Source organism: Apteryx rowi, unplaced genomic scaffold, assembly GCF_003343035.1.
Source record: "Apteryx rowi isolate R43461 unplaced genomic scaffold, aptRow1 scaffold_45, whole genome shotgun sequence".
Taxonomy (NCBI): domain Eukaryota; kingdom Metazoa; phylum Chordata; class Aves; order Apterygiformes; family Apterygidae; genus Apteryx; species Apteryx rowi.
This window is the reverse complement of record NW_020450705.1, coordinates 2,887,247-2,904,568: the sequence shown is the minus strand read 5'-3', so window position 1 is coordinate 2,904,568 and position 17,322 is coordinate 2,887,247. Positions and strand designations below refer to the sequence as shown.

The 17,322-nt window shown below is 50.8% G+C and overlaps 1 protein-coding gene across 5 annotated transcripts in view; it reads right to left on the bottom strand.

Moving 5' to 3' along the window:
* Positions 1–171: 171 nt before the first annotated feature.
* SLC45A3 (solute carrier family 45 member 3) overlaps positions 172–17,322 on the bottom strand; it is a 44,266-nt gene continuing 27,115 nt past the window's right edge. For all 5 annotated transcript variants that reach the window (XM_026077318.1, XM_026077317.1, XM_026077319.1 and 2 more), the window contains 4 exons: positions 11,120–11,553; positions 10,018–10,845; positions 8,235–8,500; positions 172–4,541 (listed from right to left, as the gene is read on the bottom strand). In XM_026077318.1, the coding sequence (XP_025933103.1) occupies positions 4,086–4,541; positions 8,235–8,500; positions 10,018–10,845; positions 11,120–11,291 (1,722 nt within the window). In that variant the 5' untranslated portion in view covers positions 11,292–11,553 and the 3' untranslated portion in view covers positions 172–4,085. The remainder of the gene's footprint in view (positions 4,542–8,234; positions 8,501–10,017; positions 10,846–11,119; positions 11,554–17,322) is intronic.

Below are 17,322 nucleotides of genomic sequence, written 5' to 3'. Positions count from 1 at the left end.
TGCGCCCCCCCCCCCCCCAGGAGGAGTTTTAACATCTGGAGCCAGCGCGGAGCCGCCCCGCTCCCGGCCCCGCTCCCGGCCCCGCTCCCGGCCCCGGCGCGGCGCGGCGCAGCTCACGGCGCCGCCTGGCGGCCCTCTGCGCTGCCGCTCATTTAGTGACACACACGGTCGTCCAGCTTCAACGCCTTTTTATTTCCTCCCTTTCATAAAAATTTATAACAGCCCTCCTCTTCCACGGTATACAAAATATCGACTCTACTGAATAAATAAAACACGAGCATCTTGCAGACAGTATATGATCTCAAGAAAAAAAGGAAAACAGTATCGAAACATCCTTCCCTAACCTAGAGATTCACAGCAGAAGTCTCACATGCTGCCTTCTCCCCTCTGCTCCCCACCACCCTCCAAACCCCCGTCTCGCCACAAGGAAGGGAGAGGCACAGCGCGGGTCGCCTGGGAGGAGCGAGCAGCAGTGCAGCTACTACCTGAAAACAGAAAAGCTCACAGTAACATCCTCTGAAGAGCTTGTACCACCACATGTGAAGCGTACGGTATAATCAGTCCTAGAGAGATTTCTATGTTCACACAGGTTGTATCAGCATGTAACAGACCTCAGACTTCCCTGAAACCACCTCTTCCTCCAGCTCCCTTGCCCTGATCTCTCCCCATCCTTCTCTCCGAGACTGCTACCTTGCCTTTCTTCCCTGGCTGAACAGTGCGGCTGCTCCCTGGCCTGCCTACTGCCCATCACCCATGCAGGATCTGACCACCCATGGCAGCTGTCTACACTCTTCCTCTCCTGCTACAAACAGCTGCTTCCTTAGGGCAAACCGCCCAAGTCGGTTTGGGCCTGAACTCCCACAGGGGACAGGGTTGGCTCCTGGCACACGCTCCTTCCTGCACCCATCTGCCCACTGTGTTAGTAGCTGGCGGCCGGCCCAGCAGACTTCTGATGTAATAGGAGGGTAAGGAGGAAAGCAGCAATTACCGAATTTGCTGGGTTTCACTCCAGCTGGAGGGTTGGGAAGTAGGGTGCCAGGGTGGGGGGGGGACACACAGAAATCAAACAGTCTGTTAGTGAATAATCAAGTAGCTCCTCTTGCACTTGCTGAACTGGCTAAAAGGAGAGTACCACAGCCAGAGGACCCATGGATAAGGAGCCCCTGGATCAGACCGGATCATGTCTCTCCAGCTGGAGCACAGAGCTCAAGAGAACAAGCTCTGTTATCAGTCAGGTCACAGGTCAGGCCGATGATTGGTGCCCGTCTAGGACGCAGCAGCAAAGAGCAAGAACAGCCGGTGGAGGAGCCAGAAGTTCAGCCGCTCAATGGTCTTTTCCAAACATAAATGAAGTAAATGCAGGCACCTCCCCTGAAGCATATCTGGATTATGAGGAAACCGGACAAACCCAGTCTGCCCTCTCCTGTGATCAGCGACATCAGAGCCAGCGTTCTGGATGCAGAGGCCAGACTTGCAACGAGAGCTGGCTGCCGAGTCACAGACCCAGCGCAGTGAAGGGGATGGGAGAACAAGGAAGATGACGGTATGCTTGATCTGCCAGTTAAGGACAGGTCCGAGACCAGTGATCCCAAGTCCTGCAGGCCAGACAATGCACAAAGCCTCCCTGCACATACCGTGAGCCCAAGCCTACTCCTGTCCACCAGCTACGGCTAGGCTGCAGCTGCACCAAAGCACCCCACCTTTAGCAATAACGTTTCGCCTAAAAACTTCCTCATAAAGCTTAAAGTGGATGAGACCAAGGTAGGACTGGCAAAAGAAAAAACATTTCCACATATGGTTAAGCAGCTGCCACATCCATTCCCAAAACAGCTGCATTTCAGCACACAAACGTTGCTGTGGGAAAGGGAGGCTGGTAGGCATATAATTTGAGAGGAAATAAAACAAAAACAGTCACCCTTTACGGGAAAGAGAAGTTTAAAAAACTTAGGAGAAGCCCTCTCAGGATCTGCCTGCAGACAGCAGGGGAGTAACCTTGCTTCCATGCCAAGAAACAGTCTGACATGACCTTGCAAAAATAGCAGCATTTTGCCCTTCAGCGGAGCCTCACCAGTGGATCTCACTGCCCACACACCTCCACAGCAAATTAAGAGCATATTAGTCACAAACACTTTGTTTAGACCAGCCAGAGGACTGTTGTCTTTCGGGGAAACTTCTCCTGCAGACTTACAACCCAGCCTCCAAGGGCCCAATTCATGCCTTTCCCTACACATTGTTGGCAGAGTTTGGATCACTTCAAATTCTAAGGAATTCTGTGGGCCAGGATCTTGACTCCCACTTGGTGTACGGGTAATCTTCAAGTGGCGGAAATCTGCCACCAGCAGAATTACTTCAGCTGCTTCACTCACCTCAGGCACGGGACCGGCCAGAAGCACAGGCAACTGCAGCCAGCCTTCTGCCACTGGAAGATGACTCATGTCCGTGAGCTAAAGCATCTAAACAATCCAGGAGCATTTTGCTCCCACCACTATGGGAGCAAGAAACACTTTGCTTTACTCTGTCAGGTGACTATGTTTATGCTGTGCCTGGATAAGAATCTTGACTCCTGTTTGGAAATTAAAAAAAAGTGTAACATAGAAATGCATAATGGGGATCAGCAAACCACAGGCACAATTCACCCCAAGACTGTATTTCTCTTGCACCAAACACCAAGAATTAGGCTCACACTGTTCTGGAAGTAGCTGCCATAGTGACTGTAGGCACATTCCATCCTACCTACCTCCTGTTTAGGACACTGTCTCCATCAGGCTGCCTGGGTGTGCTGACAACGCGTTAATTCAGCCAACGTGCTGGATACTGGGGTGCAGCAGGCTCTACAAGGTGCCCTCCAGCCTGCCTGCAAGCACAGGCCTTTCTGTTTGGAAGGAAGAGTCTGGTCTAGAAGGTTGCTTTGGGGCCACATTTTCGAGGGAACGCGGACACAGCCAGCGACTGCCGAGAGGTAGTTACTGTAGCACTGACTACTGCTGAGTTCAGCTGGCCATCGGGAACAAGCAATTCCTCCACCTTCCTCAGGCCTGGTACGTTTGGTCCAGAGTTCTTGGGATGGCCTTCTAGGAGGGAGCTCCCTGTTATAAGACTGAAAACCCTCGGAGAACGGATTTTCCTTGTGACATTGCTGCATCTTTTTAAGACTCAGATGTAGAAAGCATACGACTCAGGTGCAGAAGCCTAGATCTGTTACAAGGCACTGGAAGAGAGAAGGCTACAGTTCTGAGCTCTGAAGAAGGCAAGATCACAGTTAATCAGACTATGTGGGGAAAGCTAAAACAGTTGGTTAAGGAAAAAAAAAAGAAAAAAAAAAAGAGTTAAAAAGTCCTTTCCAAAAGTCCTTTTCATCTGATGAATCTTGGTACAAAGGTAAAGGATAAGTCACCTTTTGGAACTGGTCCTAATGAAACCTTATTTGTTTTTCTAAAACAAGACAGTAACTTTTCTCCTAAATTGGTTTCTGCCAGCCAGAACAGATTGGGAAGGACTGAAGCATGTGTACACATATGCACCCCCCCCCCCTTTGCTCACTGGTTAAATCTTAGCCACCTGTCCTTTTTCCAAGCAAATCTCCTCCCAATGTCCTATTTGAAGAAGTATTACTCAAGAAGTTGAGTAAAACTAGAACAAGCAGGGGAAAAGGATCCAACTACAACTGGAAAACAGGATAGTCAATAATCTCTTTTTCCCTTTCCCATACCACTGTTTCTCCTGCTTGGTTTAGGTAGAATTACACGGAAACATGACCCGTTTTTAAAGGAAAAGTCCATTTCCTTTCTCTCACCCCTACAATCCCCTTTGGTGCTGCCTGTGTAGTGCTTTCCTTTAATAAAGGCACCACGTGAAAAGCACTGATGGCCTGAAGCACAATGCCCCAACGCCTCATATTTACACCTGAGATAAGCTCTGCTGCATCTCTCCTGCCCCCAGCCCAAGAACAGCACCCCTAGGGCTCCCAGCAACAGCATGGGGAGAGCACACGCAACACGAGGCTTCCCACAAGTGGCTGTGTGAACATACACACACGTCTCGCTTGGCCGCACAGTCACCCAGGTGTTGCCCCTGCACCTTCCGCATCACACTGAGTACTTGGCCATGTCACTCTTATCAAAGACAACTTTGGTTGCAAAGTAAATGGCTATGAGGCCAAAGCCAGCGGCCGATACCATGTAGGCAGTCACTGACTGCGTAAACTGGACGATGGACCCCATGACAAGGGACGGGACAACCTGAGAGAGGAGGAAAGCACTGTCCAAAATGGCCAGGTCCAGGCAGATCCCTCGGCCAGGGGCCACAGAGTCCGGATCTCCCACGATCATCATAAGCGAGACCTCGCAGGAGGAGCTGACACACAGACCCGAGCTGGCAGCTGGAGGAGACGAGGAGGAAGAGGAAGAAGAGAAGAGGCCTCCAGCGTGTCCATTCTGGTAAGGCAGCTTCTGGCTAGAGAGGAGGCCTTTAGGGAAGACCGATTTCTTGTCCAACTCAGCTGTGTCTTCCTCCTCTTTGCTTTTATACTTATGCAAAAATACCTAGGGGAAAGAAGGAGGGATGTGAGGAATGAGGAAGGGTGGAGCCCAGCAAGCAAGGTGAGAGCAGGTGGGATGCTGTGTACAAAAGAGTAAAAACACTCTGGGCTTGGAACGTGTTGGGTCAGGGCTGTTAGAGGCAGGGAGTGCCTGCAGTAAGCCTGACCCACGTGAGATGGCCTCCAGGAGTCAGCCTGCCTTTTCCTGACTGGCATGGGATTCAAAGCATCCCTGACTCACTGGAGGAATTTGTACAAGTGGTGCCTTTGTTGCGTTCAAGCTTTGTGGCTCAGCAGAGCGCTGCAGCCCAAAGCCAGCCCAGGCTCTGCACTTTGGGATGTTTTGCTCTGAGCTCTGGGCCATCACCTCCTCACTAGGCACCTGGAGAATCAGTCAAGTCATGCCAAGCACATCAGCTGAACTTTAGGGACCTGGCCCTTTCCCTGTCACCAGGAAGTTCAATAGCCTGATTCCCAGCTCACAGTGGGGAGAAGAGAACCCAACCTCACTTTCCACCAGCTGAATCATGCCCTTCTGTGGGGATGAACTACAGGGCACTAGCTCCAGTTCACCCCATCCTGAAATCGGCTGATACACACTTCCAAAGCAGCAGTGAAGGGTCAGAGCCCACTTTGAATATTCCAAGGGCTGAACAGTCCTTTCCAGGGCAAACAGCAGTCTTAACAAGGTGGCTGACTGGGAACTCGAAACCCTCCTGCAAAACAGCCCTAAGGGCAGATGAACTGTTCGGAGCCAGCCCTTGCCTAGCTGGGATACTTAAAAGCAATACCAACTGAGATGGCACAACGCTGGGATTCAGGAAATAGCTCTGCAAGAGGCCATGCGTGACCTTGAGTGAGTCACTTCATCTGCCTGAGCTGAGCCTCCTTACTCAGTCTAGAAAAGTGGGGAACCGATAATCTTCTTTTCCTCACCCCTTTTTTTTTTTCCTTGATCTGCTCAGGCTGTGAGATTTCTAGGGCATGGCTCATTCCAGGAGTATTCACAGAGAGAATTTGAACCAAAAAGTTCTCCGTGTTAACACCAATAAATAATGGACAGTCATGTGCAGATAGCAAAAATGCTGCAGAGCCCCAGCTTTAAAACTCCAGGGCACTTGCAATTAAACACAACCTCCCATCTGTATGGGATAGTGCAGATAACAAATGACGTGTTAATCCATTCTCCACATGGTGAGACAGAACGAACAAGGAAAACAATAAGGGGGAAAAGAGCACCCATCTGAGAGCAGAGAACACTGTATCCAGCTGCAGGCTCAGAAGGGCTTGCCTGAACTACCTTCCCTTTGGCAGGAGGGACAGGGACACAGATCACAGCAAGGGAACAGCTACTGCAGGAGTGTGGGCACCCCCGCTCTGTTCCAGGCCATCCCAGAGCTTTCAGCAGTCTTGGCACCTGCCCAGCTACACCCAGCCCTGCCCTAGCCTATGTCAGCACTAACCAGGCTCTGTTCATGCTGCCCCAGGCCATGGCTGCAGTTCTGTAACACAAACAGTTTCAGATTCAAGCAGAGGAGAGAAAACAGATGAGACAAACTTTGCTAAATCCAAATCCTCTCCCAAAAGCTTTACCTGGGCTCTGCTCAGCTGCTCACTGTACCCTTCAACCCCATGAGTCTGCCTCGGCTTATGAAAGTAAGCCCAACTGCATGAATCCAGGACTGTCACATACTTTATGTGGAGCTTAAAAACCTCCCATGTGTCTCCTATTGCCATCAGACTTCAAAGCAACTCAAAATCCTGCACAGAAAGGGTGTTGTGTGAGCCACACTAGGATGTGCCCACATTCCCAGCCTCTTCATATTCGATGCTGGATGTTTCCAGATTCCCAGAAGCCTGCTCAGCTGCTCTGAAGGCCCATGCTACATTTTTTTGGTTTCTAGCTTGATTTAAAATAGGACTTCAGAGGTATGAGTTCTGGCAGGAACGTTTGAGTAGCTACTGTAGAGAATGCAAAATCCACTTATACACATACTCAGCAGGACCGAGCTTAGTGGGAGCTTATGCTTTAAAATCACCACTTGTAACATGTGATACAACCCCAGGACACAATGGTACCTAAATCAGCAGCTTCATCTCTCTCTAGAGTTGATGGGAACTGGTGGGAATGAGGAACCTTCTTCTCCCTAACTTCATGCAGAAGATGTGAAGGCCCACCATGCGTTTAACCTATGCCAAGCTTTCAAGTGCTGTTAGAACATGCACATCTCTTCTTCCTGTTCTAGACAAGGTTTAGTGGCCATGCGAAGATGAGAGGGCATGCAGGAGAATGGACCGACTTACGCAGCCTGTGCAAAGCAAGGAGCTCCAGCTGAGGTGGCCTTGCAGGCTTTCGCCAACGATCCCGCACAGGGTGGAAACAACAGCCACTTTGGATGGCCCTTCTGCTGACTCACTTCGGGAGGAGCATTTAAAATAAAAAAAGTAAAAAAGAGAGAAAGAGAAGGAAGAGAGGAAGCAGGAACAAGGGGAAGCAAACAAAAACTATGACAGAATTCAACAGTAAGAGAAAAGAGAACAGAAATGGAGAAGATGGAGAATTTTCTACAAAAGGCATTTTAGGGACTGCTTCTTGTGGGGTCTCACTGCAGCCTGCTGGAAAGTAGTTGTTAAAGGAAGGAGGAACTTTAAAGCTAGGATAGCAAAACCAAACCCAGCTATACCCCCATCTCATTGTATTAAGTGTTCCCCGTCAAACCTTTGGCAAACACTTGGGCATGTGGCCTTCACATTCCCAGCCTGTGGGGTTTGGTTTTCATTCTGTTCATATTACATCCATGGGAGATCCCAGCCAAACTGTAGTCTTTGCAAAGCAGAACCACTCTCTCACACCCCTATTTTGACAGGATGCCTGGTGTAAATTGGGATGGGTTGGTCAGAAGTATTTGTTCAACGTGAACATCTGGATGCCTGTGGTAAAAACTCCTACTTAATTCACTACACAGTGAACCGCCTGCCATTGGGATGAAAGAGCTGCTCTCAAACCACAAATTAATTTTGCATTTGCAGCACAAGAGAAACTCCTATTAATCCAGTGTGCAACTCAGGAACCTCCTAGGACTTCTCCACAAAGATAGCATCTGTGAGACAGGATTGCTAGCTTTTGTGTTAGTGTCAAAAGTTTCACAATATTTGTTTTCCTTAGAGCTAAGGGAATAGGAAGAATGTCAGTTTTCATTTTACTGATCTTCATATTATGGACAAAAATTTGAAAGCAGGAACTCTAAAGGCTGAATATTCAAGAATTTTTTTTAAACACCTGAGGTTAGTCGCACTGCAGAAAACTCATGGGAATCTCTAACTAACCTGCACCGGTTTCCCTAAAAGCCTGCAGAACAGGGAGGACACAGGACGCCCATCCTGACACACCAACCTTAGCTGATTTCTCCCATCTTACCCGCTCCCCACTATTCAAAGCTATATAATACCATGCTTGGGGTGAGCAGGGAACGCCTAGGGAAGGAGATTCTAAACTCTGTTTTCTCCTCCATCTCATATTAACGGAGCTAGATGAATTTTCAGAGAAGACACAGCCTGGAATTGAGGCATATGTGGAAAACCTCTGAACACAGGCATGCGTTTCTCTTCCATGGGCTGTGCTGACTGTACCAGCTACAAGTGGCAAAAGAGGCTGGCCAAGCTGTCATCGCAGCTGCATGGCACACCAGACTCCTACCTGCTTTTCATGATGATACAGTGATGCCAGTGTATATGGCAGGATCTGGAGTGCAGAGAAGGTGAAGCCTGTCAGAGCAGCTGAGATGGTAACGACAATGACGCTGTGGGAAAGGCACATGACGAAGGCAGCCATGGGGAAGAACACCACACTGGCCAGGTAGACTGCCCGCGTCCCAAACTGCTTCACCATCCAGTCCATGATTGTCGAGAAGAAGATGGACGTGACGCATTGCAGGAAGAGGCCCAAACTACCCATGCGGACACCTGCAGATAAGCAGAGGTAGTGATAGGAACTGCCCTGGGTTCAGTCAGCCAGACACCCTTGGCCCTCATTCCCTTCCCTCCAGCATCCAATCCAGGACAGTCCATGCAGAGCGTGACACAGTCCCAGAGAGCAGAGCAGCATCACCTCATGTATCCCTGGGTTGTGCCAGCCAGATTACATCTCCTACCCTCCACTGGCAGGGAGTATTTCCTACACATGCTCCTGGATACTCCAGGCTAACTAGAGGGGCAAGGAGAGTTAGGAATCCAGATGTTATTCTTGTCTTCGAAAGTCCCTTTACTCACCTTCCCACTCTTAAGACCCAGGATCTGTCACCTGCTCATGAACCAGGATGTGCTATCTGATGCCAAAACCAGCAACAGAACAAAAGGAACAAGAAATTACGCTTAAGCCAATGGGAAAATACACAACATCCACTAAACGACTACAGTATCCGGTAGCAATCCGGACCTTACCCTTTGCAAAGATTTATCAGATTTCAGGGAATTAAAACCATTAACTCTTTGGAGCATGGATCGTTACTCAATGCAGGTTTCTATGACAGCTAGCACAATGAGGTCCTGAGCTGCTGGAAGTTCTACACTGCAAGTGTTAAATAATAATTAAGCTCCCTCTAAGTTAAACAGACACTCAGCACAAAGAGGCAGTGTACTGCAGAGCTCACGGAGGCAGTGAGTGGAAAACTCGGAGTGCAAGATATACAGCTAGAGGAGGAAGGCCAGGGAAGTGCCTCCAAGAATAAGATGTAGATCTGGAAGAGGAAATGAAGGGCTGGGCAGTGGAGTCAGGACTCTGGCACAACACAGCAGCCAAAACAGGACAGCAGGCAACAACAGTGAGCAGGTAATGCACTGCAGTTAGCAGTATCCCATGATGTGGATGTGGCAGATACAGTTGATGTACTGCTCCAGTGATGAGTCCTATCAGAAAGCACTGGAGAGAAGGGGGAGAACAGGGGAAGTTGCTTGAGGACTTCCTGGGTAGAGATGCGAGATGGAAATCTCTCAGTAGCATGAAAGGGAGATGCAGCAAAGCCCACTTCACTGCTCCTGAGCACTCCCTGGTTTTCCAGCCCTTAGTCTCCAAGAGATGGAGAGCACCATTATCCCTCATTTAGGAAGGAGGGAACAGCAGTGAAAGGACCTGGCAGAGGCAGCAACAGCTCACAGACAGATCTGGATATGTCCTGCTCAGCATGCTACCTGCTAGACCATTCTGCCACTTAAGAATTCAGCCCCAGGCCAGGGCTGCGCTCCCTGTGTCTGGTAGCTCAGAGAAGAAAGAGGTGTTCCCCCATTCGGTCCACCATGCAGTGCTCTGTGGGCTGTGAGGAAATGCTTTTTCCTGAACCCTCTGCAGAAAGTATACAGTTTCCTGTAACATGTGATTTTGCATTACTAGCAGAGCTCAGACCATTCCTAGCTCCCACTAAATACTCCTGTTCTAGGGAACAGGCCCTGCCCTGCAGCCTCAGAGCAGCTGGTTCACTTCTTACCTTCATCGTAGTGGCGTCTGGCATCCGTGCCTGGCTTGGCTCTGGGGACGCCGTGGTAAAGCCCTTCCCCAACAAAGTCTGTGTAGAAAAGCATGAAAGTCATGAGTGCCATCCAGCTGCAGAGCTCGGCCACGAACAGGCGCCGGATGACCTTGGGGATGCGGCAGTAGAGGCTGTGCAGCCGCGGCACCAATGTGCAGAGGTTTCTCAGGGCCTGCATCGCATGCCTGGCCTGCAGGAGGCTCCTGGACACCTGGCAAGAGCAGCAGGCAGGAGATGAGGGCTTAGGGGGAGTATCCTTCAGTGCTGGGCCGGCCAGAACATCTGCTTGGGTGGCTGCCTCCTCTGTCACAAAGAGAGTGGCCAGCACACAGCCAAGGAAGATGATGGCGAGGAGGCTGAAGAGGCACATCTCCTGTCCACCCAAGTATGGGGCCAGGAAGCTGCCATCCCAGTCAATTGCCGGAAGCAGGTAGCCAATGCAGCCTCCCAAGCTGATCATGAAGGCGTACATGGAGAAGGCCTGGCGGCAGTTGTCTGGCTCCTGGAAGAGGTCTGAGAGCAGGGCTTCCAGCGGAGTGAAGCAAACCTGGCCACAGAAATCCAGTAAGCCAATGCCCAGGATGAGGAAGGTAATCTCCAGAGGGCGAGTGTTGAGGGCGAAGAAGCTGGCCAGGCTGCTGGCATGTGGGATAACGAAGAGGCTCAGCAGGACTCCCAGGCACAGCATCCAGATGAAAGGCCGTCTTCGGCCATAGCTGCTGTGCCAGTGGTCACTGGCAGATCCGATCATCGGGACAAAAACAAGGCCGAGGACAGGGCCTATCCCTGGAACAAAGACAGAGGTGGTGTTAAGGGGGCAGATCCGGACAGGACATTGGCATCATGGTCTGTGCATACAATAACAAAAGCCTGAGACATTTCAGGAACTCAACACGCTCCAGTGGCACACAGCTGCCTCCTCCAAACACAGGGTTGCCCTTGATATAACAGTATCCCTGCACACCATCCTGCAGAGACAAACCTCCATGCCCTTACTTGCCCCCCACCCTTCACACTCACGCCGGAAATGAGCACCTCAAAGAGGAGATAAACTGCCTACCCAGAACCATTGTCATGAACTTCTCCTCCACACCCACTTCCAGCAGCAGTGGAGGCACGTAGGTTATCCCTGCAGCCAGACAGACCTCCAGGCCGAACGTCAGGGAGTTGACCAGCAGGAGCTGGGCCTTGCGGTTGTGGAAGAGCAGGCTGATCCATGCTTTCTGCGCCATGCTGCCCTGACACCCCTTACTGACAGCGGGCTGTGTCACTCCGGCCGCGGCACTCCCAGGGATGTCCCACAGGCAGACAACAAGGTCTGGAGCTTCTCTTCCTGGTCTGTTGGACAGATGCTGCCTCCCATTTTTAGCAGCTGTGAATGAACGCCTTTTCTTCCTCCTCTTACTGTAAGATGTGGCCCTAGCAGTGCCGAGTCCAGGCGTGGGCAGGCAGGGCTCCCGTTCCAGGCCTCCCCTTCCGTTCAGATGCTGCACTCTGAGAGGAGAGAGAGCTTGTTAGAAATAACATGTTCCAGCGCAAAGAAAAGGACTAAAGCCAGCACTGCACAGCGCACAGGCACATCATAGCTGAAAGAGACAGGCCCTGTCCCAACAGGCTTAGCAGCTCCGGACAGACACGAGAGGCTGAAGAGAGGGCACCTGAGAGAGGTCTAGGATTAAAAGACACTGGCTACATTTGCGCTGAGTTTCTCTCCAAGGGCTTGTGACAGGTGAGACAGACACCTGTCAGAAATGGTTTGGGAAAATCCAATCCTGCCTCGGGGCAAAGGGAGGTCTAATGACCTCTCAGCATCCCATCCAGCCCCATCTTATAGATGGGCAGTTGTAGCAGAGAGACAAAGGCCTGATCTTTAGAAAGGACTTGAGGTCCCACCTCCCAGTGAAATCAATTAAGAGTCCCCTCCGAGGATCGAGGCTGCAGCCACTTGCCTGTGGTCGCAGCACAGGGCAGCCTCTGGAGACCCACGTCGCTGCTTAATGATCGGGCCATCTTCCCCTCTGCTCCGCAGCTTCCAGGGAAGCAGTTTCACCCAAACCCTGTCTCCAGCCCTTGAGATGGGGCACAGAGAACAGATGGTGCCTCTGTGGAGTTTCACAAACAAACCTGACCCAGTTTAGCCTCGTCTAACAGTGAACGGCAATTACCTTACTCATTAGTCTGAGTCATTTGTTTGCCCTGTAACATGCTCCCTCTCTTCAGCCTTCTTCAGAGAGGAGAGGCCACCAGATCAGGACAGGGTCTAAGCAACTAAGGTAAGAGTAAGCAAATGCCTCTTAGTAACCTGTTACGAGCCTGCCATTACGAGAGTCTGCAAATGAAATAAATCCTGCAAGGTAAACTGCATCTAGTCCAGTCAAACAAACTGCTGTTTTGCTAAAAGCATCTTGTGAAGATAGTCTCTGGTTAGGCTGGGAAAGGTAGAATGGGTTAGCAAGAAGGGTGACATTAAGCCCCCGCACAGACACTGATAAAGGAGTAAAATAGTCAAAGTGCAGCCTAATTCTCAGGGATTCACATGTTCTAACTTCACACCTTAAATGAGCCATTGCTGAGTTTCTCTGGGGGGACAAGGCACAACAGCTCCTGCTGTCCTGAATGTGTTGCAGCTTATGGTCTGCATCTGAAAGGGCCCCCTGCACTCCTCTTTGCACATGAGTTTTTGCTTCGTGTCCAACTGCTGCTTGGCTTCTCGGGTACTGTTACACGGCTGCCATGTCTCTGTCTGCAGCACAGTCCCCAAGTGCTTTGGGCCCTTCTGGATGAAGGGGGCTGAACTCAACGCAAGACATGCAGGCGGAGGAGTTTATCTCGGCTTGCTCCCTCCCTGACCGCAGGACAGCTGTCACTGAAGTACCTACCTGCCCGCACACCCCCTCCACACTAGAGGAGCTAACTGGTATGGAGTTTTCCTTACTTAACTGGGGAGAGTGATCCCAGCAGGAGAAACTAGGTGAAAATCCAGTTTTGCAGCCCTGCCCCCCTCTAAATTCTTTGTCTCAATTACAGGGGAAAGGGAAAGACTCCCACAGGGAGCGTCCCCAGGCAAACACTTGCCCTCCCTCCTCAGCACGGAGGCACCCAGTGCTCAAGGTCATGCCTGGTGGAGCGGGTCAGACTCTCCTGGATCCGGAGCGGCTGCTCAGCAGAGGGTTGAGCCAGGTTTACAGAGCCCCTGACAAAAGCTAACCCTGCAGGAGGAACCACCGAACCAGGAGAGTGTTGGACCATAGCCCTGCCGCAACCACACAGGGCAGAGCTAAAACACCACATTGTCACCAAACTCTGTACCAATTAGTGTTCTCTAACTTCAGCAGCTGCACAAGTGCTGGAAGTAGACAAGTGCAGCTGGGAAGGTTTCTGAATCCTCCTCTTCCCCTTTCTTCCCCTCTTACCATCAGCCAAAGGTCCCCCACAGAGATACCCGGGTGAAGCTGGAAGTGTGGTGATGAGGTTTTTGCAAAGATGCAAGCATCATTTTCTACCTCTTACTGCTGTGGAGGAGAAAGAGATACTGCTCCTGAGCTGAGGAGTTGACGGGCTGCCAATTACACACAATAAATACTGATTACTTTCCTACGAGAGTTATCAACCTTCCCCCTCCATGCTCCCTTAGACCTTGACTGTCACAAAGGATATCTTCTTTTAACAACAGTGAGCATTCAAATGACTTGCCCAAGGTCAAATAAGCAAGCTAACAGCAGAGGGGGAACAACGGCAGTTTTCCTCTAATCACTAGACATCACTTCAAAGGAATACTCAGAGGCCCCGGATATGCTTAGCATTACTTTAGATGCACTCTATCTGCAAGGAAGCGATTGGGGGCAGCAACCACCTTTCTTAGATGTGGGCTAGACACAGGATGTCTCGACCTTGTTCATTTATGAGGGGTGCCCAGCTGGCTGACAGCCTTGGGATAGGAATTTAAACTGTAGCCCTCCAGCTCCGGCAGCACAAACCTTGGTGCTATTATCTAGAGACAGCAGGCTCCCGAGCCAAAAGTAACTGAGCCACCTTCTCCCTGAGCAAGACCTGGAACAGAGATGCAATACTCACTGCCTACTGCATGTTGTCCCAATACCCATTAAATGTCTCTTTATTTTAACCACAAAATACAGACAGCATGGCTTAGCTGTAAAGAAATGCCAGCGTGGATTAGGAAAAGCATCAGAGTAACAGCATTGATCTGTAAAGACAGGGGCAGAGGGACAGAAAAGGAAGATCTGGGARGCTCGCAGGACCCCAGCTGAGAGGAGCCCAGAAGCCAGGACTCACCTGCTCCGCGCAGAGAAGCGACAGTGATCCCTCCACTGCCTGCAGAGCCGGCACTTCCTAAAGCCAGCCTTCACGGAAAGCTGCTTAAGTAGTTAGCAGGCAGAGGTGGAACTGAGCTGCAGGTACACACGCGGGTTTGGTTTCAGGGCCCTCCCTGCCTCCCAATAACACAGCACGCTGGAGCGTTACACACCTGCGCCTGGGTCCCTCATGCAAGGCGCTGAGCAAACACAGGCTGCTACACGGGCCCAGCAAAGGACACGGTTCACTCTTGCTGAGTGCTTTGCCACTCCTGCCCCAAAATAGCTCAGAAGGAAACTCCAAGACCTGGATTTACATCTGAACTTCGCCCAAAGCCCTGCCTTAGTGTCAACAGTTGTCACCTTCCCTTGCTGGCCTGCTGGCACGTCACAAATAGCTCTTCCATGCTATGGGCATCAGCAGAGCACCGAGCAGGGCAGGAACTTGCCAAACAGGACTCCTACCCCTCAGGAGAAGTACCATGCTGCCCAGGGCTGCTCTTCACCACCGAGGGGTCTGCAGCTGAACCGGCAAGCAGAGACAGCTTTAGTACATGGGATTAGATAAAGAGATGTTCCCATCAGTTTTGCAGGTGTCAGTTTGGCTCTAAATAACAGTCCCAGCAGCAAGACCAAACACTTCATTTAAGCTGCTAATCTCTTCCAGGATGATTTATCTGGCAGACTACGCAGGAGGACTGGTTTGAGTCTGGTGCTCTGTAACTTTGTCCTGACATGGAAGCATTCAGGCAAAGTATCTCCTAACTGGGAGATCCTGGTCTAACAACTATATTTACAGGACCATCATATCCAATGTGAGCAGGCCACAGCCTGCCCAGCCCAGTGGGATCTGGCATCTCATGAAGGGAAGACCTTTCACTGTCAGACAGAGGGACAGCTGGTTAGAAGAGCCGAATGACAGATAAGTCACTTGCCCTCCTGCCTCAGTTTCCCCCCAAAATAGGGACAGTATTTGTCCTTCTCTAAGGAGCACAATAACAAGGCGCCTGGCAAGGACAGCCAGCCCCCTCAGCGACAGGACGCACCAGCCCTTCRGTGTAAGGCTTCCTGTACACAGAAGCAGGAGGGAGCCACATGTGGGGCTTTTGCACAGCTGTTCACAGAGCTCTCAAGCCACCGGGCCATCATCTGCTGCTGAGCATTCAGGCTCTCCCTCTGCTCCTCCTCTCCCTCCCCAGGAGGGTCAAAGCATCTTTAACCCAGGGTTTTTGCTTTAGTTTTGCAGCTTGCCAGCCAAACTGGAAATGGCTTTTCCTTTCTCTGCAGAGAAACAACAAATCAATGCAGAGAGGCTGGTTCACCTGGCAAGCAGGTAGGAGGGCGGGTCCTGGGGGACTGGAGAGCGAGAGGAGAGCAGCACTGTCCAGGCAGAGGGAACCCAAGGCTCTGCCGGGACCTGAACTGGGGCAGAGGCCCTTTTTCAGCAACAGCAACCAAAGCAGAAAGCACTGCACCCCTCACAGTCCTGCAGTGTCCTGTACCTTCTCTCCTCTCTCACCTATGCTCTCTGAAGGGCAGGGAAGAAGCCAGGCAGTCTGCATCTGCTAAATGCAATGGACCTGGCAACACTGCAGGGATTAAAGTAGCAAGGAGGAGGGATAAAGTCAGGGAAAATGGCTTCTAGGAGCCCATTTATTTTAAGGCAGTGGGCTAGCAGATTTGGATTCACGCATTTCCCCTAGTCAGAGTTTGTTCCCAKCTTACATGCTATAAAGTTTTGACAAACGTCTTCCTGTGTAGATGTGGTACAGACGCAGCATGGCCCCTCTCTAGGAAGCCCACAATCTCACAGACACAAGCACCAGCAGGTGCACAGATACACACGCGGAAACAGGACTGAGTTTACTGGTGATGTCAGCTGTACAGGCTCATTGACACAAAACTGCACGATAGCTGGTACGAGTCAACCTTCCACTTCCTTTCTCTCAGCTCACGCAGTCATTGCCCTGTGTATCCTTGCTAACAGGCTTTAACCACACCTTTTGTCTTGAGATGAAACAAAGCCAGAGACACCTGGAGAAAGTGGATTATGCACGGAGCATTAATGGATACGCACAAGCAAAGACAGAAAGAAGTCTCTCTCCCTCCTGATCTCCTCAAATATTTGCAACACAAGATCTTCAAAGTAATTGCATCTGAACACTGCTTAGACAGAATGAAGATTAAGGGATAGAGAGAAAAGCTCATGTTTTCCTCGTAAGAATCTGTATCATCCTGCCTCTCTAACCTTTCCAGTCACTTACACGGGTGCAGAAGGGACAAGAGACATCATTAAATGGAACAGCAGCTTCTCTGATTTACGACTGTCATTCACCTACCCTGCAGTAGAACAAACAGCTGCACTAATGGTTGTCCAACAGAGAATTAGATTCAACAACTATTTGTGACCTGTCAAGGCTCTGTAATAACCTGTCTGAGCCCTTTCTTATACGGGAGCAAATTACCCCACATCAGCCTCGGCTAAGTCTATTTGGAGAACCATCCGAGGCAGTGGTATTGGCCAGTGCTGGAGACAGGAGATGGCGCTAGGCAGGTAGCTCGGCTGCGTGCTGCTCCAGTCCGGCGGTTCCCAGGTAGGAAAAGGTGCAGGTCTGTGCTCACTGCGGCATGGCAGATTTGATGCAGAAGGTTATTCCCAATGGGCAGCAGAGAGCGGGGAGGGCGAAGGGTATTGTTAGCCGTCGGGTTTCCATTCATAACCCCAACGTTACATTTCCAACCTTCCAAGGGGCTCTTTACGAATGTTATTAATTCCCCGCTCCCTGGAAGCCCTTTGGAAGAAAGGGTGGGAGAGAGCACAAGAGCGAGCGCTTAGGGAAGGGCTGTTCATACAGTGCCAGATCCTTTCACAGCTATCAGTGTCCATTCACTGCAGCTGAATGTGAAATACACCATGGAGAATAGCTCTGGCAGGCTTGCGCGGGATGCA